General features: G+C 43.4%; 2 protein-coding genes across 2 annotated transcripts; one reads left to right on the forward strand and one right to left on the reverse strand.

The window, feature by feature from the left end:
* Window positions 1–1,593: 1,593 nt before the first annotated feature.
* Window positions 1,594–3,518, forward strand: LOC127786161 (heavy metal-associated isoprenylated plant protein 7-like). Its single transcript, XM_052313490.1, has 5 exons — window positions 1,594–1,736; window positions 1,974–2,127; window positions 2,257–2,456; window positions 2,681–2,771; window positions 3,074–3,518. The coding sequence occupies exons 1-5, from the start codon at window positions 1,728–1,730 to the stop codon at window positions 3,418–3,420; spliced, it is 801 nt and encodes a 266-aa protein (XP_052169450.1). The 5' UTR covers window positions 1,594–1,727; the 3' UTR covers window positions 3,421–3,518.
* Window positions 3,519–9,985: 6,467 nt separating this feature from the next.
* LOC127786272 (uncharacterized) lies at window positions 9,986–12,156 on the reverse strand. The gene is made up of 3 exons (XM_052313608.1): window positions 11,901–12,156; window positions 11,710–11,823; window positions 9,986–10,017 (listed from the first exon to the last, which is right to left on the reverse strand). Exons 1-3 carry the CDS (start codon window positions 12,154–12,156, stop codon window positions 9,986–9,988), a joined length of 402 nt encoding a protein of 133 aa, XP_052169568.1.
* Between the last annotated feature and the right edge of the window lie 13,684 nt (window positions 12,157–25,840).

Below are 25,840 nucleotides of genomic sequence, written 5' to 3' on the forward strand. Positions count from 1 at the left end.
GTGGACCGAAAAGGAGTTTTCGAGTTACAGCCAAGTGTACATGAATCTATAGGGTCGCACGCTTAATGGGCCGAAATAAGGGGATTGGATGGAGATCCAATATGAGCTTAATTCGGATAGGGATCTAAATAGGAGTCCTACGAGCCTTGGAGGCCCGAGTGATGGATCTTATATATTTGTGAGGGGTGTGACTGGCGGAGGCATTGCATCACACGAGAAACCCTAGCCGTCACTCCCCTCCCCAAGCAAAACCCTAGCCGCGTGCAGGTGCTAGCACATCTGTGCGTGGCGTTCCGTCCCTGTACGTGTGGATACCGGTAGAGGCGCCGCTGGTTTGCAGTGCTGATCAGCGTGGGAATACGGCGAGGAGAACGCACGAGGAGGAGAAGGTCGAACCGGTGCAATCGACTACTTCCTCTACATCGACGCGCGCTACTTCGCGAGAATTCCTTCGACTTCTTAGCGCCTTCTTCCACTGCGCAGCGCGTCAAGTGGTAACGATCTATGATCTAAATACTTGCATGGTTCCTAGTTTACGCGATAGAAAATTTTGATTTATGCTATCGTAGCCTACGCGTATTCCAATAGTATAAACCCTTTGTCTCATAGCCCATCCACACTCCTGCATGATTGCTACCCCTTTTAGAATAGCCGAAATAGTTTCGATGGCGTAACAAAAAAAGTTGGCAAACGACGGTGAACAGAGTCATAGGGCTCACTAAATAACTTATAACCGATATCAAGGGAAGGAAATAGAGATAATCATATTGCTAAAAGATATTCTGCAAGAGTGGAACTCCAGAAACTGAAGCTAGCAATCTATCATGGTTACTGTTAATGTAAAACGTAAAGTTTATGTTGTTCAATCTCAGCTTGGAATGTGGGTTGGTTTGAACGCGCTCGATTTTGTGAATCAATCTCGGAGGTAAAAAAAAAAAAGAACAATGCTATCATGGATGCCTTGTCCACAGAACAACTGGTATCAGGATTAATTCCCTTGAACTGGTATGCTTGTTTTTCCTTCCCAGGTTAATGTAGGCTTATGTATGCAAATTGATAGCACGGCAGTTTGAGGAATATGTACGTGGAGCTATATATGATGAGAGAACAGATTATGCAATAAGCAAGTCTATAGTGATCATAAAAAAATCCGCTTGATCCAATGGTCTAAACTAGTTGGAGTGACATTGCGACACCAGACTACAGGAAAATAATAATAACGACAGAAGGAGGATTTATTGGTATTTTTCTCTAGTTATAATCAAAACATCAAAGTGTAGTAAACAGTTTGGGGTTTGGCCAGTTGTATGCAACAGTGACACCTTGTATCTTCAGATCCTTGCAATTCTGGAGCATCTATGTTTATCGGAAATCAACACGCATAAAATCTAACACAGGTGTTAATTACAATAAAATTTGTTTCGGTACACCGCAAGCATCACAGAATCTATTGCTGTCACTTTTCCTTTTGGAAAGAAAGAAAGATTCTGCACAGACGTGGATTCTGAAAGCTGAAAATGAAGCAATTTCTCATCCACAACTACAGAAGACTCGAGGACACGGCAATTGAAGAATCTGCTTTGGCAGCCTTTATAAACCCAATGCTGGTGTGGTGAAGCCAGGAGTCAAAAGAAGCAACAACTGCAGAAGTAGAGGGTGTTCTAACACAAAGCGGAACTTCTCCCGATTACAAGGTTGGCAACAGAATAACAGACATCAGCCAAAAAATGGTTGAAGTAAGTGCTGAATGATTTTGGATACTGACAAACTTTGATTTGTAGATAGTCGATATGCCGTCTTTACACACCTAGGCCCTGTCTCATCATAATATTCATATCTAAACCGAGCATTAAAACTGTAGTTTCCGTATCATTCTGCCCTATGTGTCGTTTTGACTGTAGTTATCCATGTTTGCTAAATGATAATGATAAATACAAAATTGACTAAAGCATGCTTACTTGTTTGTTATAAAGGAACTAAAGGAGTCTGTGAAAGAAGAGCAGGCTGAGAAAAAGGAGGAGGCAGCCGAGGAGAAGCCAGATGAACCACAAGAGATCGTACTGAAAGTCGACATGCACTGCGAAGGATGTGCAAAGAAGGTCGAGAAATCCCTCTTGAGATTTGAAGGTCAGAAAGCATTTCATACCGTCTCAAACTACGACTTCTGTCGTAGGTGCATATCGATCTTCCCTCCAACGCTCAAACATGGTATTCCTAACAATTTCCTATTGTTGCTGAAAAAAAAATCACAATCAGGAGTTGAAAACGTCAAGGCTGACAGTCGATCGAAGACGGTTGTGGTGAAAAGCAGGGCCGCAGATCCCTCAAAGGTCTGCGAGAGGGTTCAGAGGAAGACAAAGAGAAGAGTTGAGCTGATTTTCCCTCTTCCTCCACCTCCAGAAGAGGAGAAGAAAGAGGAGGCTCCAGCACCACCTCCAGAAGAAAAGAAAGAGGAGGTACTAGTCACTTTCTGAAATGCACAACATAAAAACCATGTGATTCACCAATTGTCAACTTGAGCACAATACAAGAGAACATTCATTCAAAGAAAAGAAAGAACGAGGAAGAAGCAAGACACACCTTGCCGTGTTTACTGATCAAGACATCAAAGTAATACAAAATTTTCGGAGCCCTCGCAGTCCCAAATTTTCGTTGACATATCTTTCATCAAATTTTGCAGCCACCGAAGACAATAACTGTCATCTTGAAGGTCCAGATGCACTGCGACGCTTGTGCGCAGATTCTGCAAAAGCGTATAAGCAGGACAGAAGGTATAACGTACTTCTCTTTGACTCTTTGTAACCTCCTAACTCTTACAAGCCATAGACTATGTATGGTTTTCTTTGCAAGCAAAAGGCTTTGTCTCCAATAAATTAAAGTAGAATAGTCCAAAGTAGAATTAATTGGATATCATGTCTAGGAAGATTGCTCAGTTCATGCAACAATCTGTCACTCAGTGAAACAATGCATCTATCGTGCTAACAACTAACAAGGCCTAAGAGCAAACGGTACTTTGCAACTAAAACAGGTGTAGAATCAGCTACAGAATAACCAAAAAATTTCGTCCAAGCAGGTGTAGAATCGGTCGAGACTGATCTCCTCAACGGCCAAGTGGTCGTCAAAGGGGTGATGGATCCGGCTGTGCTCATCGAAAGCATCCAGCGGAAGACGCGGAGGCCGGCAGTCATCGTCGAAGAGGTGAAGCCGCGGGAGGAGGAGAAGAAGGCAGAGGAGGAAGAGAAGAAGCCAGATGAGGATAAGAAGGCCGACGGCATCGAAGAGGTCAAGAAGTATGACTTCTGGCCGCCCGTCCAGTACTATGTCGAGTATGTCTACCCATACCCGCTACCGCCGCCACCGACGGCACTGGTGTCCGAGGAGTTCAGTGACGAGAACCCGAACGCTTGCACCGTCGCGTGATACCATCTGAAGCTGTTCTTTTGCTTAGACGGTGGTTTCTATGCTAGAAATGCATGCTGATATGGTAATAAAATGAGTGGTTTTGAGAACTTGTACAAGATTGTGTTATTAAGTATCATGAAAAGTGAGCTCGCATTGCTCAATTGACTAGCTCTCCTATGGTACAACCTATTTACCCGGGTTTAGATTTGACACTTGTGCTCGTATTTCTCATTAGAAATATGGTCATAATTTGATATATTTTAATATAGAAAAAAAAGATAATACACATGACATGTGTACCGTGAATTGATCTTGTGATAATGCTAAGCATGAACATGTTAATAACTAAATTAGCATCATCAAGAAACATGTTTAACACTACAGTGATGAAGGTAACATTCCCGGAGAACACTTCGGTACTAGATAAGACCGTGTTGGTGTTGATGCCTCCGTTGGTGTTGTCGTTCTTATTGGAAATATAGTCATAATTCGGCATATTTTAATCTAGAATAACAAGATAATAAACATGACATTCGCAATGGGATTTGATCTAGTGACAATGCTAGATGTAAGCAACATGAGCATGCTTTTTATAATATAAGCATCAACATTCACATGATAATACAATGCTGACATTGCGATGAACATTAACAATAAAACATCTAGTAGAATTGAGAGAATAGAAGTATACCCCGAGAATGGTCCTCCGCTGGATGGTCAGGCAGTATTGCCTCCATTGGTGTTGATGTTCCTGGATCCGTCTCCTCCAGTAGCACCACCGCTCCCTGCACCTAAACCACCTCCAGCAGCAGCAGCAGTAGTAGTAGACATGTTGACGTAGACGAAGTGGAGCCTGACGTAGCTGGGGCAAAACAGTCGTGCCCAAGAGCGCTTCCTAAAAACTTGATCGCACACTTAGAAACTTGATCACCCGCTTACGCGTGCAGTTACTCAAGCGGACGGAGTTCCGGAGGCCTGCTCGTCCCGTTTACCTGTGCACGCAGGTGAACAGGACCGGGGAAAGCAGTGGCTAGCGCATGAACAAAACAGAGAGGAACCAACGAGGAAGCACATTGTGAGAGGATGAACAGGGATCTCTCTGCCCGTCCCATAGGTGAGATTATATTGTGCGTGAGGCAGTATCATTTAGGAGTAATTAAATCGAAATCAATCCAATTGAATTATGTAATTAACAGCGAAATCAATCCGTTGGAATTCATTCACTCATCAATACAGAATTGATTAGCCGAAGTAACATCGATTCAATTCTCGTCCGTTACAGAATTGATTAGTCGAATTAACGATGATTGATTTCTCGTCCGTTACAAAATAATGAGACAGAGAGAGCAGCAGCAGCCGCCGTTTGCCTACCTCGCCTCGGCGCACGCATGCGCGTGTGGCAATCGTATCATCATCTCAACCAGTCAACAGGGTCTCTAATAGCTCCTTATTTAAGTTGAGATCTCACTATTTAAATTTCCAAGATGATATTAATCCCAATAGCATTAATTGTGGGTCAATAGAATTAATTGAGAATAAATTGGGCCTAGCCCATTATTCCAACAATCCCCACCAAATTTAATGGCTCACAAAAATGCTCTCAAATCTGAACTTGTTTGTTATACCAATATTTCAGTAGAGACTGTTAAGTTAAACTTCCACCTAGAAAATGAGCTACACCAGACCAACTGAACTATGGACTATGCCTTGAATTGTCAGTTTTGTGCAGTCAGGTTTTACTCAAATCCTTGACTGGTACTGGGCCGCTGTTTAGAGTGTATAAGTCAAACTCTAGGCATTTCATGAGAATCTAGAGAGCACACAAATCTTATAGACTATGACTAGCAGTCGAACTCATATAGATGTGTTCCTTCTAAGATGTTTTGTAGACCAACATTTTTGCTTTAAGAAAAGCCACTCGGGACACATTAAGGTATATATCATCCTTCCATACACACAAGGAGAGAAGTACAGCCACTTTCAGGGTCTCTCCTCCTAGTAACCTAATAGTTTGTTTCTCTATCCTAATTCACGGGATCTCCAATCACAAAGGACAGGTTATCACTATTGTGCAACTCAAGTGGGTCTCAAACCCATCTCCCTCGATACACTGTCTATCACATTGCGTGATAGTCCCTTAGTAAACTGATCTGCTAGATTTTTAGCTATCTGGACATAGTCCAAAGCTATAACTCCAGAGTTTTTCTGCTCTCTAATAGATTTGAGTCTTCTTTTCACATGCCTGGATGACTTCATGTTCCCCTTCAAACTGTTCACCTTAATAATCACTGTTTGATTATCACAGTTCATCAGGATAGCTGGTACTGGTTTTTCAACCACTGGCAAATCCATTAGGAGTTCATGAAGACACTCGGCCTCAACTGTGACAGTATCTAATGCTATGAGTTTTGCTTCCATTGTTGACCTCGTTAAGATGGTTGTTGACGGTCGTTATCGATCAGTTTCGACCGCCAATATTTCCAAAATAAAGGAGAACTAGTGATGCTTGCAATGCATATACATGTTAGAGTAATAATATTCCACTAATGTTTGTTTCACTAAACTTTTGCAGAGAATAACCATAAAGTGGTGGAGAATCGACATCAACTCAAACGATAAATCAATCGGACGATGTCGAGAATCAGACTTATGCATGAATGGGCCAAGAACTCAGAATTGACACGATGAATTGGGCCAAAATTCACAAGTCTACAAAGTGAAGCAATAGAGGAGGCCGCCAGCCGAAGATGGGCCGGGATGGCCCAGCCCATGGTTCGGCCGAACCTGGTGGTTCGATGTTGGTATTTCTTAACGACATTACTAGAAATATAATTTCCAGCAATGGCGCAGAAATACTTATGGTATATTATGGTTACAAAATTCATCCGCAAGCGCACGGATATACCATTGTAGCTTTTCACCCGAGAGTATTCTAAGGGTATCGTATTTATTTTATCCCGTGGGAAGATCATGTAGAGAGAACTTTGACTAATAATTTATATATTACTTGTGATAATCATATTCTAAACAGGGGTTAAGATAATCCAAAGGTAGAGTGACACACAAGCTTTAACTACTCATTCTCATAATATATTATCTAAGCTATGTGGAAAGAAAAGAGAAAGATAATCTATTCCTATACTTCTAATATACATAGTATACATACATTCTAGTTAACTGATATACTAGCTAATACCCTCTATCCGATGCCCTCCTGGTACTTCGAGAAGCCACCCCTGACTGCCGAGTTCCTTACGACAGCCCGTCATGACCATACAACCGGGCCTAAATACGGAGGAATACCCTCCCTAGGGAATTAACTTAGGATTATATACCGGCGTGGAGGAATACCCGTACTGAGCTGTCACCATCAGCGGCCCACCTCTCATCCGCAATATATAACCCTAAATAATGATATCCCATAATCTAGACACCACGTCTAAACTACCAGATACTACTCTAATATCATTGTCATGACATAGAGTAATTGCATAAGCAAATATTATACCCACACCAAAGCATGTCCTAGATAAGCTAGCCGTATATTCAGTATAACAAGAACATATGTAAAGTAGGCATTCATATACTCGGAAAGTATTTCAATACCATAAATGTATTTAGAAGAGTATTCTAATAAAAGTACAAAGCTTACAAAAGAGGAAAGGAAAGCTGCTAGAGTCATACCTGAACTCTTCCGAAGACTTCCGGACTCCTGATTTCTACCCTAATCCTATTCCACCAGCTAGATACTACTAACTAAACTTGAGAGAAATGAGAGAGCTATTGTTTGAGGTGTGTGAGTGAAGTGAGAAGGTGAAGTCCTTTTATAGGCAGGTATGACGGTTGTAACCGCTGTGAAATGTCTGAAGTACCCCGCAATCACCATCAGGAGAAGATCTGGAGCGTCCCTGCCAAACCCCACATCCAACGTTGAAGAGGGAGGTTTGTCATGGTTCGGCCGAACCAGGGGCCGACCTAACCTGGCCCAAAATCGGCAGGTGGCCTCCTCCGTTGCTTCACTTCGAAGACTTGTGAATTTTGGCCCAATTCATCATGTCAATTTTGAGTTCTTGGCCTATTCACACATAAGTCTGATTCTCGACATCGTCCAATTGATTTATCGTCCGAGTTGATGTCGATTCTCCTCCACTTTATTGTCATTCTCTGCAAAAAGGTTAGTATACCTAATACTTGTGGAATGTTATTATTCTAACAAATATATGCATTGCAAGCATCACTAGTTCTCCTCTATTTTGGTAATATTGACGGTCGAAACTAATCGATAACGACCGTCAACATTCAGCCGAACCTATCCTGGCGCCGTTGGATGCAAGGTTCGGCGTGGACGTCCAGGATTGCATCCCAATGACGGTTGGAGGGCACATCGGACAATTCCCCTTCTACAACCGTCATACTACCTCTATATAAGGACTTCACCTTCTCACTTCACTCACACACCTCAAGCAAGAACTCTCTCATATTCTCTCAAGTTTAGTTTAGTAGTATCAAGCTAGTGGAATATGAATAGAGTAGAAATCAGGAGTCCGGAAGTCTTCAGAAGAGTTCGGGTATGGCTCTAGTAGCTTTCCTTTCCTCTTTTGTAAGCTTTGTACTTTTATTAGAATACTCTTCTTTATACATTTATGGTATTGAAATACTTTCCGAGTATATGAATGCCTACTTTACATGTCGTAGGCTCTCCGGACCTTCCATTATAATTGAGAGATGAAGTGAATAATTCAAGTCATCAAAGAAGAATAATGAAATATCCGATGCCTCGAGAGAGGAATATTGGAGACATTGCTGGTCCTTTAGCCTGCCAGTCAACTTTAGCCTGAGATGTGCCCGTCAAACCATTCAAAGGCGGCGACCAGCTGTGTTACACATTTAGGAGACTTGACAAAAATGGCTAAAGATCTACAACATCTCAAATATTCATAACTCATACTCATGTGAATCTAGTTCCCAGGATGTGCACTAGATTCACACTTTCATCTTAAGCATGGACATACATAGCAAACACAAATAAAATGAAAGCGATTAAAATTACAACTAACTTAGAGATACATAGGCCGACCAGCCAAATAAATATATAGAACAACGGAAGCTTGTCTACCCAATCCACAAGCACACCGACTAGGGGTTTACCCCCATTAAGTTCAAATCCTAGAAGAAGCAGTCGATCACCCACATCACTCAAAGACTAAATCTAAAACCTGAAAGCAAAAGGTTAATTCAACAGCAAGAGTCAGTACATTATTAGAAATAATGTATTGGCAAGCACCAAGACAAGCCTAACACCCTACTTGCAAGGCATATAATCAAGGAAGGCATAATATGGTTCTTTTTAGCATAAAGCAAGTTTTATTTGCATAAAACATTTCCAAATCAGGTTTACTTTCAAATAAATTTCAGCAAGCTAGTACTTGACATATTGGGCATCAAAGTAGGCATTAATCATGTATAAATATGCACCTCATTGCCTTCCATGGCAGCAAGCAGATCATTCTCAAATCTCATCACAACTTGAAGGTAAATTTCAGCATTTAGAAGAATAAACACAAGTCTATACTCAATACATATCCACACGCCACTCATGTCCGCGAGCACAGCTAATCGATTAGTTTTAACTCTGCAGAGTTTGTACACTTTACCCACATGATGCGAAATAATAATCATGCAAGAGCATGGCACGCGATACATAAGTACCCGATTTATTACCAGCAACAAAGCTTTTCCAAAATTCATAATTTAGCCTTACACCAGCACGATACGTGTTACTCCATCCTAAGCCATACACGTTATATGACCTAAAACCGTTAAGTGGCGGGCCCACGCCTTAAACTTAACGCCGTGGTGGTGGACACAACGGGAACCCACCCACGTGGCACAATACCGTTGTATTGGACAGACTTAGTCACCTAAACTACCACGTCAGGGTAAATAGGAAGTTCCTCTGAGTTATCCGAACTCATACACACTGGCCTACCAGAATGTAAGGCTAAACCATAAATAATTTACTAAGCTTGAGCTATCCCATACTAGCACATGTGGTTGTACTGTATACGAAATGAACTGACATTGAGTGAAGTCCTTAGGTCGGTTTGGGTGCACTCTCCCCCTATCGGTACACAACTAATCACCATATGTGCACCACTTGAGGCCCAAACCTAAAATCCATGTTTTTCATCATTTTATTTATGAAAATCACAAGTATTAAAGTTCTGTCCAGATTATTTCAAAATCAATTTTTCATATTTGTAATGAGCCCATAATGACAAGGAAGACCATTCTAAGCATGGCTAAGCATTATAGTAACCTAGTGACTCCAAAATTCATATATATAAAGTGGTATAGTCATATTGTTCCTAAGGTTAGGAATGATGGATATGGATATATGTGGGGTTAAGGTGATAATGCAAATAATAGGAGTTTGTCTAACAAGTTTAACACAATTTTAATTTGTTAGTGTACAATCGACATGCAGGATTTGCAAACATTTTCAATAACCTCCAAAAAATAGGTTCAAAGTGATCAAAGAGAGAGAGGTGGGACTTGCCTTGAATCAGGAAAATGTCAGCACCTAAATCACTTCTTCACCGTTTAAGCAATCATCTATACAAAGTACACGTTATACAATTAAACACCGAAATATGCGAAAAATCCAAAATGCTCTAAAATGCATGATTTGTGCACAGTGAATAGGTACTGGTCTAAAATGAATTTAGGTGAAAGAATTTCTATTTTATCACATTTCATTTGAGAATTATAAGCGGTATAGTGTAGGATTTACTTAGGTACTATTGTGAAATGCTGTTGTACGGTGATTCTTATTAAGTTTATGTTTGCTGGGGTGAAGATATGTGCTTTCTAAGACTAACACATTTGGTTTCATAATTTTTAGAGTTAATATGAATTCTTTATGTATTTTTCAAGTTATAACGTGTTATAGGTGTATAGTGTTCTATAGGTTCATGGCTATAGAGGTTTAGGTCCAGAACTTGCCTCATCTAGCTAGTGATGTATAAAATGAGTACTTTAGTTAACTAATCTCACCTTAGCTCATAAGATTATGGTCTTTATTATCATGGTTCATATTTTTTTTTAAACTAGGGAAGCTCTAGTCCATGCTAGCAATTTATTATATCAACCTAGAAATTATTATATGAGTTAAGTGCCTTAAGTTTTGGTGGATGGGGATGGAACTATGACCTCTCTAGTCTAACAAGTTTTATTTTGGTTTATTCATAGCTAGAATGCATTTTAACTACCTCACACATATATTTTGCTTAACCATTACTAGGTGATTAACTCCTAGGTTATCTATTTAAAGATTAGAACTATAACCTGTTCAAAAGGTGCCATATTTTATTTTACTATGTTTAAGCTCACTATTTTCTGGTTCTATGGAAATTTGGTTCATTTCATTTGGACTAAAGATGAATTTTCTACAATTTTTACAAATTAAAGGCTACTCTATATTGGTTATTACTTACATAAATATTTAGAGGCTTTTATCATACAGTAAGTATATAATTTTATTTTATAACTTGGAAGTATATGTTTTGGTGATTCTACAGAACTTGGGTTTACTCAAAATGGTTCTAAGATGAATTTTATGTGAATTTCTAAAGTTCAGCTTATCTAAAACTAGTCATTTTAAAGATAATAGTTTCAGAGGCATTTGATCTAAAGTATATATATATATATATGTTTTATTTTACTTTGTTTCTGGAGAACATGTTGGTGGATCCATAGAAACTAAGTTTGCTCTAAAATGAGTTGTTTTCAATTTGTTATATATTTTACATGTTTACATGTTTTTCTGTTGAAAATATAAAGCTTTAGGCATTTCATTTAGATTTTTCCAGAATTTAAATAGATTGGGTCCACAGGTCGGTCTTAGGCCAATATGCCAAAAGGCCCCTGGAATTTCAGGAAATCAACCCACAGTCCTGTGACTGTTCTGTGTGTGATGTAGGTTTTACAAACTAGTACCTAGAGTTTTGATTCTTCTCAACAGAGGTCCTTGGTTTGAGCAGACACAGAGCTAGCCATGGCCGAGCTCGTTCTCGAGCTCGCCGGTGGCAAACGGCGGCAGATCTCGGTGTGCAACATAAGGAGAAAATGTAAATGGGTTCAAGGCGAGGCTATAGGTGGTATTCTTGCAAGCATTGGTCATCGGAATTAATGGCGACGGCAGAGCGAGCGGCGGTGGTTCTCGGGTGACGGTGCATGTGGAGCTAGAGCATTCATCTAGATGTTTAGCTACATGCATGTGCCTCTATGGGATCCTAGGATGCTTACCGAGCGTCCAATGAAACTTGGCGAGGTCCAGATAGCGATGACCACGAGCAGAACGACTCGGAGACGGCGGGGAGCCTCGGGCGATGACGACGCCGGCTTGATATGGCTGATGATCTACCATGCATGTATACACACGGTGTTGAATAGGTCTCAGGAAAGCTTCATGCCCGAGGAATTGAACTGTGACTCACCGGAGAGGGAGAAATCGAAGGTGGAGCTTGACAGTCGGAATTGGGGAAGACGATGCCGATCTCCAAGCTCGCTGCACCACTGGCAGGGGTTCATGAGGGATTTAAGAGAGGACACCGAGGAGATGTTGATGGTGCGGTGGCTCGGTTCGGCTTGCTTCGGTTCGACGGCAACGAAGACGATGTCCCGATGGCGGCGCCCAGTGCGCACTCCAGAGCATCGTCGGCAAGGGTTTGCGTTCCCACCAAACCACTGCATGAAATGAGATGAAACTTAGAGGGATGGAATCAGCGTGGAGAGGCGATAATGGAACGCAAGAGAAGAGGAAACGACCACGGCACAAAGGCGATGGCGACGGCCGTCGTCTTCACAGCCAGCGGCAAGGTCGAGATGGAAAAGAAAAGCCGGAGCTCTCCCACTCGGTTTGCTCGGCTCAGGAGTGGTAATGGGGAGGAGGCGATGCAGCTGGGTGGAGGTGAAGACTCGGTTCAGCGCTGCCACGTCAAAGCTATTAGTGATATGCCCTTGAGGCAATCATAGAGATGATTGTATCACATACTATGTTTACATATTTATCCGACATTGTTCCTTGAAATAGATAACTCGTTATTGGTTAATGAATATGTGATTCTTTCATGAGGCTCTTTATGTTGTTTGTTACTATTTCTAAAGGATCCCTGATCAAATATCATATGTGGAACAAATATGTTTATATGATCAGCACATGTATTAATTGATGATCATGTCTCATGGATCATGGCATAGAGATATCAAATTAATAATGTGGACACATGTTGGTGAACATGTTGTTGGATAGACCCAACATGAGACACTGCAAGAGCCATATGTGTTGTGTCATCAGTGATCTCATTGAGTGTTGGTGTTGAATCCTTAGACCTGAGATTATCATGGTTCTCAACATATGTAGTAGCTTACTTAGGGACTGCTAAACTCTACTCCGTAATTGGGTAGTTATAAAAGTAGTTTTCGGATATGCTATGAAACATGTAGTGGGATATGAATAATCAAGATGAGATTTGCTTCTCCTGTGGAGAGATATCTCTGGGCCCCTCCATGTCGTAGATTATGGAAAGTGCATGGCCATGCCAAAGGTGATTGAGGAGTCAATCACAAGTTTTGTAATCTATCAACAGGTTCGAGTGAATGATTGAGCTATTAGAGGATGGCACATATCTAGCCTTGAGCTTAATCGATATCGTGAAGCAAAGGGGTTCATACAAGTATACACTAGAGGTTTAGCCGATATGATCTTTATGTATGCCCGGTGGGTCAATACGTTCTGCTAGGGGCCGCTGTTGACGCGTGGACCGAAAAGGACTTTTCGGGTTACAGCCGAGTATATATGAACCTATAGGGTCGCACGCTTAATGGGCCGGAATAAGGGGATTGGATAGAGATCCAATATGAGTTTAATTCGGATAGGAGTCCTACGGGCGTTGGAGGCCCGAGTGATGGATCCTATATATTCGTGTGGGGTGTGACCGGCGGAGGCATTGCATCACGTGAGAAACCCTAGCCGTCACTTCCTCCCTGAGCAAAACCCTAGCCGCGCGCGGGTGCTAGCACATCTGCGCGTGGCGTTCCGTCCCTGTACGTGTGGATACCGGTAGAGGCGCCGCTGGTTTGCGGTGCTGATCGGCGTGGGAGTACGGCGAGGAGAACGCACGAGGCGGAGAAGGTCGAGCCGGTGCGATCGACTACTTCCTCTACATCGACGCGCGCTACTTCGCGAGAGTTCCAACGACTTCTCAGCGTCTTCTTCCGCTGCGCAGCGCGTTGAGTGGTAACGATCTATGATCTAATACTTGCATGGTTCCTGGTTTACGCGATAGAAAATTTTGATTTATGCTATCGTAGCCTACGCGTATCCCAACAGAGGCCACGTGTCGACGCCGTCCAGTGCCGGTCGGCGCCCTCGGTCTCTCTCTCTCTCTCTCTCTCTCGGCTGTCACTGTGTTGGATGGAGGAGATGCACAGGGTGTGGTTCAAGCCAAAGAGGCTGCTATGTGGGCCCAGGTCGATGTAAGTTAGGTGGGAGTCTGAGGGATGGGTAAGAAACTGGGTGTTGATTGATTTTTGGACGATTTTCAGATTAATTCTCTCTCTCCAACTTTACATCTCAATATTTTAATGTGTGAAGCATAGTGTGGGTTTTTCTGAAGGTAGATGAATGTAGCTAGTTTCCATTTTCTTTGGTTGCACTTAAAAATTATTGATGGATTGCTCACAGAAAATAGGGGAAGATGGGCTCGATAGAACTTTGTTTGAATTTTTAGAAGACCTAAACAGAGGATAAATTCTGGAAAAATTATATATATTCATGATAATTAACCTAGTATTTTAATAAATTATTTCCCATATACACTTCCATGCAGTTAAATGCACATTTTAGTTATGTATGGTTTTAGCTGATTAAGAACTATATTTAGTCTATTATTTGACAAGTTTGACTTGTTTATTTAAGGTATCAAATTTAGTTATTAAATTGTACCAAAATTATAGTGAGTTGTATATGTTAAGTAGAGCCTACATAAATTTTCCCATGATTTTATCTTGCACGAATTATTTTAGATAATTAGCAAGACTTATCTCTTATATGTGATTCCCTTTTCCTAAATGCATGTAAATGCTTTTAAAAGTTTTATTTGGACTCTTCTTAACCTGAGGTGATGTTGATATGCTAGAATTACAGTTTACCTTACACAGGTCATAAGCTCCTTACCTATTTATGCATAAGTTTACTTTAGTATTAAATTAAGAGGATGCTTATAGAGATGATTAAGATAGAATACACCCCATATGAGTTAATTTATTTGTTCACTTTCATGTTCATGACATGTCTTCAGATGGATGTCCAAATTAGTTTAATGGGGCTTAACATTGGCCTTGTTGATATATTTAAAGGTGTATTATGGTTACTATGTATTATTTTCCAATAGTTAGCACTATGCCCTAATGGTTTAGTTGTTTGTCTAGATTTGAGTTATTATTCATGAGACCTATTATGAAATGCAAATCGAAAATCCAAATGCATAAAAAGGACTCAAGTCAAAACATGTCTTATGCAAGTATGCGTGCTTACACCTGTGTTTGTATTTTTGTCCTAGGTTAAAAATGGAAATTTTAGGCTCTCAAAAAAAATGGAAAAGTTAGCTTCCAACTATTTTGTCAAGAAATTTTTAAGGACTAGAATTTGGGTATGTTACATTACATTATGTTCATGTTATACTGATAATACTGCTAGCTTATCTGGGAGATGCTTCGGTACGGGTATAATGTTTGCTTATACAATTACTCTATATCATGACGATGATATTAGAGTAGTATCTGGTAGTTTAGACGTGGTGTCTAGATTACGGGATACAATTATTTGGGGTTCACCTACGGATGAGAGGTGGGCCGCTGATAGTGACAGCTCAGTACGGGCATTTCTCAGCGCGTGTGTATAGTCCTAAGTTAATTCCCTGCAGAGGGTACTCCTCCGTATTTAGCCCCGGTTGTATGGTCATAACAGGCTATTGTAAGGAACTCGGCAGTCAGGGGTGGCTACTCAAAAAACTAGGAGGGCATCGGATAGAGGATATTAGCTAGTATATCGGTTAACTAGAATGTATGTATACAATGTATATTAGAAGTATAGGAATAGACTATCTTTCACTTTTCTTTCCACTTGGCCTAGATAATATATTATGAGAATGAGTAGCTGATGCTTGTGTGTCACTCTACCCCTGGTTTATCTTAACTCCTATTTAGGATATGATTATCACAAGTAATATATAAATTATTAGTCAAGTTCTCTCTACATGATCTTCCCACGGGATAAAATAAATACGATACCCTTGGAATATTCTCGGGTGAAATGCTACAATGGTATATCCATGCGCTTGCGGATGAACTCTGTAACCATAATATACTACAAGTATTTCTGCGCCATTACTAGGAATTATATTTCTACTAATGTCGTTAAGAAATACCAACAATGGTCTGCTTGCAAGACTTCCAGGAGACAGCGCCACCTCCAAGTGTGAACACATATCCACTTGTGGCTTTTACCTCATCAACATCAGTTATCCAGTTTGAATCACTATAGCCCTCCGGTACTTTTGTGTACCCCGCATAGTGAATTCCATGGCTCATTGTTCCTTTTAGATAGCACATTACTCTTTCTAGAGCATACTGGTGATCTTCTCCTGAATTTGAGATAAGCCGGCTCAACTTGCTCACAGCAAATGAGATATGAGGCCTCGTTACACTAGGTAAGTATATCAATGAACCAATGATCTGGGAGTATCGTAGTTGATTCCTTGCTATTCTATGGTTTTTCCTTAATACCGCACTGGGATCATAAAGAGTAGGAGCTGGCTTGCAATCACTATAACCAAATTGACTCAAGACCTTATCCACATAGTGAGATTGCACAATTGTAGTCTCACCCTCATCTCCTCTCAGTAGCTTAATGTCAAGAATAACATCAATCACTCCCAAATCCTTCATTTCAGCACCGCTTATCACCCCAGACAGATGGCAAACATAACGAATCAATCAGATCCTTGAAGACATGCTTCGGACTTGTGTCCTTGATTTTGAGAAAACTTGGGATAAGAGTCTCCCTTATGCGGAATTTTCGTACAGCAGCAGTTATCAGTCCAGTCTACAAATGGCACCATACGAAGCTTTCTGCGTCTGAAAGTGCAGAACATCGCTCCTTTGGGATCAGACAGGGGAACATCATGTCTTTGGGACTGATATTCTTACAGAAGCAAAGGACGAAGTTAAGATTATCTAGAAGAACCAAAAGGTGTCCCAAAATAGACAAAAGAGCTATGCAGACAATTGTCATCAAGATCTTGCTTTCGAAGGCGGTGATTATATGTATTTGTAAGTCACTCCGCTTAAGGGAGTCAGAAGGTTCAACACGAAAGGGAAGCTTGCACCGAGATATGTTGGCCCATACAAAATCTTGAGTAGAAAAGGAGAAGTTGCCTATTAGCTCGACTTGCCAGCTTCATTGGGAAGTGTCCACGACGTGTTCCATGTCTCCCAACTCAAGATATGTCTCTGAGTGCCGACAGAGCAAACATATCTTACACAGATCGAGATCCAAGAAGATTTGACTTATGTTGATGTGACCATGGCTACTACGGATACATCCGTTGCACACATCGTGGATGAACAACAAGATACCGAGTTCAAGTCCTCCAAGTGCTGGAATCCGATTCGACCACCTACGACACTGCTGACTTGAAACGGCCGCCGAATTTGCATACGACATCCGTTTTCGGCCCGTGAGTACTTGATGGAAAGTTCTCGGAGTCGTCTTTGCAATGGATCCAGCCTCACCGCCAAAATCCTTCTCAGTCATGTGCAATTGAAGGAACAAGGTGTTGCATCACCTGTCATTGGCCTATGGGCATGTAACTTCGTCTGGGATCCCGGCCCAAGTGCGGCCCATGTGGGGTGCGCCCCAACCAAGTGGAGCACGACCCTAGGGTCCCTTTGGTCGTCCTCCCACCATTATAAATAGCTAGGTACCGCTTCAGGGTTTCTTGGGTTTTGTTTAGATTAAAGTTTAGCTTTGCTACTTTGCCGTGTGTTCCCGTGATCGGTTAGATCGCCGGTTTTCTCGTTACGGAACCCTAACTTATCATTTGTATTCAATTCCTATCTGCAATTCAGATTGCTTTTATCTTGTTCTTGCTTGTTTCTTTGATTTGCTTGCAGGAATAAGGTTGATCTGCATCGGCAAGATCAACAACCCACGGAGAGGTGTATCGATCGCTAAGACGCAACACAACGTCTAGTACGGTTGTAGTTGGGTCGTGAACGTTTTTCCCAAATCATAGTTATCATCAACTCACCGAAAGATTGGGCCAACAACAGCCTTGAGTGTCTCGAGTGGAGCTCAGAGTTCATCATATGTGGAGAATCCTATCAAAATCCTAGACACCTTAGAAAGACATACACGCAGTCGGGTCATTCGCTTTTCCAAGGTTCAGTGGAGAAACCACTCCGAAGAAGAAGCCACTTGGGAGCGCGAAGACGAGTTGAAGTTAGCACATCCCCATCTTTTCGTCAGTGCTTCCGAATCTCGGGGTCGAGATTCTCTGTAAGGGGGTAGGTTTGTTGCGTCCTGAAATCACCCTAAAATTTTATCGTCTAAATTATTTCTAGAAATTGTAAAAGCCAAAAAATAGACTTCAAGAATTAAAAATCACCAGCTTCAACTCCAATTGGTGTGTGGGAATTTTGTTCAATTCCTCATGCTTCAAAATATTTAAACAATCTTTACTTGAATTTTCAGAGCATTATAAATAATTTTAATGCAGCAATAATCTCTCCAAGATTTTTCTAAAAAGAAAAGCTAAAATAAATCTCTCTCCCTCTCCTTGGGCTATTTTCGGCCCATCTCTTCATCTCTCTCTCTCCCACTCCCTCCGGCCCGCCCTGGCCTGCTCTCCCTCCCCCTCTTCCTTCCGCCATGGGCCGCGCCTCCCTCCTTCCCTCCTTCCAGGCCCAAATGAGCTACTAGCCCACTACCTCCTTGCGTCGGCCCACCATGCCCACCAGGCCGAGCTGCCCACTCCCCAGCTCAATGCTTCCGAATCTCGAGGTCGAGATTCTTTAAGGGTTGTTTGGTCTGTCGCATCCTGAAATCACCCTAAAATTTTATCGTCTAAATTATTTCTAGATATTGTAAAAGCCAGAAAATAGACTTCAAGAATTAAAAATCACCAGCTTCAACTCCAATTGGTGTGTGGGAATTTTGTTCAATTCCTCATGCTTCAGAATATTTAAGCAATTTTTACTTGAATTTTCAGAGCATTATAAATAATTTTAATGCAACAATAACCTTCCAAGATTTTTTAAAAAGAAAAGCTAAAATAAATCTCTCTTCCTCTCCTTGGGCCATTTTCGGCCATCTCTTCCTCTCTCTCTCCAACTCCCTCCGGCCCGCCCCAGCCTGCTCTCTCTCCCCCTCCTCCTTCCGCCATAGGCCTCGCCTCCCTCGTTCCCTCCTTCCAGACCCAGCTGAGCTGCCAGCCCACTACCTTCTTGCGTCGGCTCATCATGCCCACCAGGCCGAGCCGCCCCATCCCCAGCCCAGCCCAGCCGCTGCTACTATTGCACGCGAGGCTGCCGCGCCGCACGTGCGATGCACGCGCGCACCGCTGTGGGTCCCGCCTATTGGAGGCGTCTCTCATGAACTCAAGCGCCGCCACCCCCATTGATCTCCCACCTCGGTTGATGTCCCTCCTAAGTAATTGCAAAAATCGGTTTCTTGTGTAGTGGGCAACAATTCCCCCAATAAATCACACTCAATCCCGCACTAACTCGCACTCAATCGTTTCCTCTAACCGGTGTCTTCAATAGGGAGTTCCAACATCGCCGGCGCCGTTTCATGTCCATGTGGTCGACCTGCTCCCCTTCAGCCTATATAAAGGGAACCCCCATGACCTCCTCCTCCCATTCCCCGTGCTGCTTGAGCGCCATGCTCGCTCTATCGCTGTCGTGCCGCTTTTCTTTCAGCACTGCCGCCGGCGTGCGCTCCAGCCGCCGCTTGGCATCGGGAAGGACGTCGCCTAGCCTATTTTTATGCTAATTTCCCTTAATCAGTAAAGAACCTATTTTTATAATTTGTTTCTGCATTTTATATGGTTTTTATTTATGTTTTGGCTCTTTTTCTTTGTGTATCCCGTGTAGACGCTGTAGATCCGGAAGAGCCGCTCTACCTCGAGGTTGATCTTGAAGATTTTGGTAGCGAGCTAGGCAAGTCAGGTCATTTTGATCATATTGCTGCCCTAATTTATAAAATTATGTTTATTTAAATTAATACATTTTGCTTTATTAAATTTTGCGCTTATCATTGTTTTGTTTAGCATTACCTATTCTCCTTGTTATAGCCTTATTACTTGTATTATTACGATCCTTGATAACTCTAGGAAAAATAAAACTAGTGAGAACTCTATGTATGTGGTGCTTACTGTTAAATTTAGGAATAGGCTTAGCCCTGCTTAAATAGAAATAATTAGATGTTTTCCAATAATTAGATTTTGGGAATAACTTTTAAATAATGGCTAATATGGTTTAGTGGCTATTCAGCCAAGACATGATATTTCCCCTTCAAAATTCCCCAAACATGTTTACGGCTGGGCTCGGGGTGCTTGGTTTCACTATTCGCACTTCGGCCGTCATAAGGACCGGTCTTCGGGGCTATGTAGCAATTTGCAAAGCATATTTCGTACAACCACCTGTCTAATAGGCAAGGCTTAATGCATCGTCTAGTATGGTCATAAACAAGGAACACATGGATAGGGATGGATGAAGCCCTTGATGGGGTTGATGCCTCTGGGTGTATGCTCGACCCAACGCACCGGGCAGGGAAGTCTATGTCGGTCCTCTTTGTTTAGGGAGGTACTAAACGATGGATTATGTCATAGCTTCTGTTCGTATGCCGTGGTGGCATGTGGCACATGGCAACATGGGAGGAAGACGTGTCTGGTGGGTAACTATGATTAGAGTATAATCTATTCGAATAGTCACGCCCTTGGTTATGGGCAAGCCGAGCAATGTACCCAAGTTTGAGTTTAATTCTATTAAAATTTGAAGAACTGGAGTTATCACTTTTTGTCCTGGGTAAAGGCAAGATCACGTTGGAGCGTGGCTTGGTAATAATTTGGCATTGGAGCGTGTTATTCAAATGCCTTTAAATATTTAAATGCTTTAAGTACTAGTTTTCTGGAAAAATAACCTTATATATGAATTCTTTGTACTCCCTTGCATTATATTTTGCATTTTCCCAGCATGGCTTGCTGAGAACGGTGGTTGTACTTGGCCTTGCTCCTTTTTCCCCATTCCAGCAAAGGAGTATTTTGGAGATGATAGCTTTGATGTCTAGCTTGTGCTTGCCGTCAAGCGCCTGTGGTGGCCCGACGTAGCTTCCGGCTTTTTATTGTTTATCTTTCAGTGTTGTGCCTTTGGTCGCCCATGTAAGAAAGTATTGAGGCAATTGCATATTTGACCCTATTTTTTCAGCTTTGCTTTTTTGACCCTATTTTTCAAATATGAACATCAGACATGACCCCATTCGGTGAAATCAACTTGACGGTGTTAATTTAAGGTCGAAATACCGTTTATACCCTTACTCATTTGACTATATTATGTCAAGAGTTTTTTTTGTATACTTGACCTAGTTTTATGCACTTGTGAGTATGATGCAACTTCTGGTAAATTCGATTTGGAATTGATATGTTTTGTGCAAATTTGAATTAGTTTTGAATTTTAGCAAAAAAAATACAAATGATAATGCAAATCAAATCACCACACAAATGGATCTGGAACAACATGCCAGCATCGATTGAAATCCATATCAACATGCAAATAAATCCTTGCTAAGAACATCATGCAGCATTCAAATGCATGGATCAAATCCCCAATGCAAACAAGAGCTGGAAAAACAGCCAGAAGTAGCGCACTGCTTGTTGTCATTGCAGTGTCGTTGCTATCGGCCTCCACGCTCTCCGCTGCTGACTCTCTCAGCGATGACGGCATCTTCTCCAGCCTTTGGCTCCCTCAACGACAGTCCTCCGCTTGCCGGCGTGTCTGCGCCGCCGCTCCCTCCCCGCGAGCCAGCACTGCCGCAGATCCCTTCCAGCCCCAGCGCTGCCACCGCTCCCTCCCTCTGTGAGCCGGCGCAGGCACGAATCCCCTCCCTCCGCGTGCCGCCGCTGCCGGTCCCTCCGCGTCCTGCCACCGCCGACGCCAGCGTGGATGCCCTCTATCCGCGTTCATCCGCCGCCGCCACCCCTCCCTCCCTCGACAAGCCGTCGCCGGCGCGGATCTGAGCCCCTCCGCCGCCGCCGCCGCTCCCTCCCTCCACGAGCCGGCGCCAGCGGATCCGCTCTCTCCGTGCCCCTCCGCTCCACCACCACTCTCTCCCTCGACGAGCTGGCACGGGCGCGGATACGCTCCCCTCCACCGCCGCCGCCGCCGCGATATGGAGTGAGAGAGAGAGAGAGAGACGGGAGGATAGGGCTAGGTTTGGACATGTTCCTCGAGGGCATTTTGGTCATTATTAAATTTTATTTTTTAAAAAATTAAACTTTAACGTTGTAATGGAAGTAGGGTCAGACGGGGTGTTCGTTTTCGAAAAATAGCGTCAGATAAGCAAACTAGAAAAAGTAGGGTTAATTTGGTAGTTAGGCTTTCAAACGGAGTCAAATAAACAATTATCCCTAAAGTATTCTATTTACGCTTCCTCTTATATACTCTGTTATTTACCAACTTTGTAATGTGTACATTGCCTCCTGGGACAAGGATTTATGCATTCACAAACGGAATATAGTGTTCTATTTTTCGGGTGTGACATGGGGTCAACTCGCTCGTCCTAAGGTCAAAGGAGGCTCTGATACCAACTTGTTACGCCCGGAAAATAGAACACTATATTCCATTTGTGAGTGCATTATTCCTTGTCCCGGGAGTCATGGTACACATAACCAAGTTGGTAATTAACAGAGTTTACAAGCATAAGCATAAATAAAGTGCTTTTATTACATGGGCGACCAGAGGCCTAGCACTGCAAAGATAAACGACAAGACGAAGACAGCAAACACACGGGCAACCATAGGCACTTGACGTCAAGCACGAGCTAGAAGTTGAACCCACCGACTTTAAAGTACTCTTCTGCTAGAGGGGGAGAGGAGAGAAAGATTGAGTACAAACCGTCGTAATCAACAAACCATGCTAGAACAATGCAAGTAATGCAAGGTACGAAGGGAGCATAAGTATAGGGGTTAATTTGCAGTACACCAGCATTTTCAAAGGTTCAATTATTTGAAGGCATTTTAGATAAACCATGACCTAGCTCTAGTCAAATTATTATCAAGTTGCACTCCCACATGTTCTTGCCTTAAACCAGGCCCTCATGTTAAAACTAGATGTTCCAACCTATTAGACTGAAATCTCTAACTTTGGGTCGTTGCTTCACTTGCCCATAATCGATGGTGCGGCTATTTGAATAGATTATACTCTGGGCAGAGGTGTGTCACTTTACCCACCAAACGTGCCTTCCTCATGTGTCACCACGTGCCACATGCCACCACGGCATACGGGCGGAAGCCGTGACATAACCTACCATCTAGTACTGTCCTAAACAAGGAGGACCTACATAGACTTCCATGGCCAGTAGTCCCTTGGACAGGTGGACAGTCTATGCCCCGGGTATGGCTACCAGGAATGTCCGTCCCTATCCATGTCTTCCTTGTTTATGACTGCACTAACCGATACGTTAAGCCTTATCCACTAGACAGGTGATCGGACGGAAAATGCTTTGCCAATGTGCCCTGAAGACCGGTCCTTATGACGGCCAAGGTACGACTAGAGAAACCATGCACCTCGAGCCCAGCCAAAAACAGTGTTTTTTATTAAATATTTTGCTCATGACAGAACAAGGGGTCGACTGGGTGCACCACGTGGGCCCCACAGGTCAGCCCCTTAGCCCACCATGCGTCGGGCGCACGGGCGGCTCACGGGGCCGGAGAGGCAGTTGCTTGTCGGTGGGCGGCTGGGCGCACGGCAGCATCCACTGGCAACCACCAGCGGCAGCCACAGCGTGGTGGCACGGGTGGCGAGCGGCAATCTGTGAGCGGTGGCGCAAGCGCACGAGGGCGCAAGGCGGCGGCGGCGGCGCAAGCACGCGAGCATGCAAGGTGGAAGCGGCGAGTAGCGACACAGCGACGCGGCGAGCAGCGACGAGGCGGTGCAAACACGTGAACGTGCAAGGCGGTGTCGCAAGCGCACGGCACGGCAGCGCGGCGGAGGAGAGAGGGAGCCGGTTGGGGTAAGGGGGTGGAGAGGGAGTTCCCGTGCTCACCGAAGAAGGTGGAGGGGTGGATGGGGTGCGGACGGAGACGACGAGCGCGCTGGTGGCCTCGCCGGTGCGGCGGCTGGAGGTGGCGTAGCTCAAGCGGAGTGGCACGATGGTAGGGGAGCGCGGACGGGGGAAAGGAGGTCTCATGCCACCTCTTATAGGGTGCCGGGGAGAGGAACGGCCGAAGGGGAGCTCGGCCGATGGCCATCAATGGCGCCCATTCACCGGCAGCCATTTACTCCCCACCAGCTGTGATTTCGCGGGGAGTAAATGAGGGGGAGAGAAGAGGATGGATTGGGGAGCATTTCCCCTCCTTCTATTGAGGAGGTAGAGTGGCGGAGAGGCGGCTCAGAGGTGCGGAGAGAGAGAAGGTGGGATCAGGCCCCAATAGGTGGGCCCCACATGTCGGAGGGAGCAGGCCGGGGAACCAGCTCGGCTTGGGCCGACCTTGGTCGGGCGCGCACGGATGTGGATCGGGGAAGGGGGAAGGCACCGGCCGGGCCAGGTCGCAAGGGGGAGAGGGAGGATTTAACTTTATTCTTTTTTAATTAAAGCTGAAAATGGTTATTGTGACATAAAAAATGTTTATAATGGTATGAAAATTCAAGTAAAAATTGGTTAGATATTTGGAGGTGGGAGGAATTCTACAAAAATTCCCATACACTCATTCAAGTTGAAACTTAAAGTCTTTTATTTAGTGAAGGCTAATTCGACTTTTACCATTTCTCATGAACCATTTTAAAAGGTAGGAGAATTTTAGGGTGCTTTAGGGCGTGACAATTCCACGGCAAGGTTTCGTAGGGGATTAAGAAGTCTTAATCCCCTACGAAACCTTGCTGTACAATAAACGAACTTTACAAACTCCAGTGTATCAAATTTGGACTCCCTCCAAATTCAATTCCGCATCACATACCCACACAATATCTCCACCATATGCCATATGGAATCTTCACCAACCACATGCATTGACCTTTAGCCTAAGCATCTAGCATGATATCTTGATCGTCCAGATGTCATCTTCTCCTAAGTTGACTCTTGATCAATCACCGGCTATGCTCTCCCAAGGCATCAAGACTCACCTACACACGTATAGTATCCGTCTAGAAGTTATAAACATGAATTATCCATGGATATCCAAAGAAACAACCCAAAACCTCTCCCAAGTTGACTCTTGATCCATCACCGGCTATGATCTCCCGAGGCATCAAGACTCACCTACACATGCATCAACCAAGATACCATATCCAAGCTCAAGTTCTCACCAACTTGTTTCATTGTTAGCACACAGCATTATTACATACGTATAGTATCCATCTAGAAGTTATAAACATGAATTATCCACGGATATCTAAAGAAACAACCCGAAACTGAAACCAACACAGTGTCAGCCGGTCTGACTGCACACATACCATCTGTAGCAGGGCCTATTTACACACACCACTTCACCTACACTTTCGTCCTCGCTCCATATAAAAGGGTTAGCCCTGGAGTGGTATGGTTGGATGGACAAGCCCTTATAAGTTAATTCCACTCTTGCTAAACTAGCAAGGTGGTACTAAACATGCGCACATAGCTCACATGGGCTACACAGGCTTCATCCTAATTAGGCCAGGATGTCACACACCCCCTCCCCTCAAAGGACCCGATGTCCCGTCTGTCTAACCCACCCACATAGCCACGTAGACGTATAGGCAAATGTCTAGGAACACCCCTCTTAGCGCACATCCGTACGTCCAGTGTCGGCGCCATGTGCCTCACATAGAGCCCACATGCGCCATATGCCCACACACTAACCCATATGCGCAATCGCGAGGGTCAGCTCTGATATCATTTATTACATCCCTCCCTCCAGAACAGCATAGCCAACCTATCTAACAGGCGGGCCGACTTACACACACCACCCCACTTACACTTTCATCCTCGCTTCGTGCAAAAGAGTTAACCCGGGAGTGGTATGGTTGGAGGGCTTGACAAGCCCTTATAAGTTGGTTCCACTCTTACTAAACTAGCAAGGTGGTACTAAACATACATATACAGCATATAGTCCGGCATGGA

The sequence above is a fragment of the Oryza glaberrima genome, chromosome 10 (assembly GCF_000147395.1).
Source record: "Oryza glaberrima chromosome 10, OglaRS2, whole genome shotgun sequence".
NCBI lineage: Eukaryota > Viridiplantae > Streptophyta > Magnoliopsida > Poales > Poaceae > Oryza > Oryza glaberrima.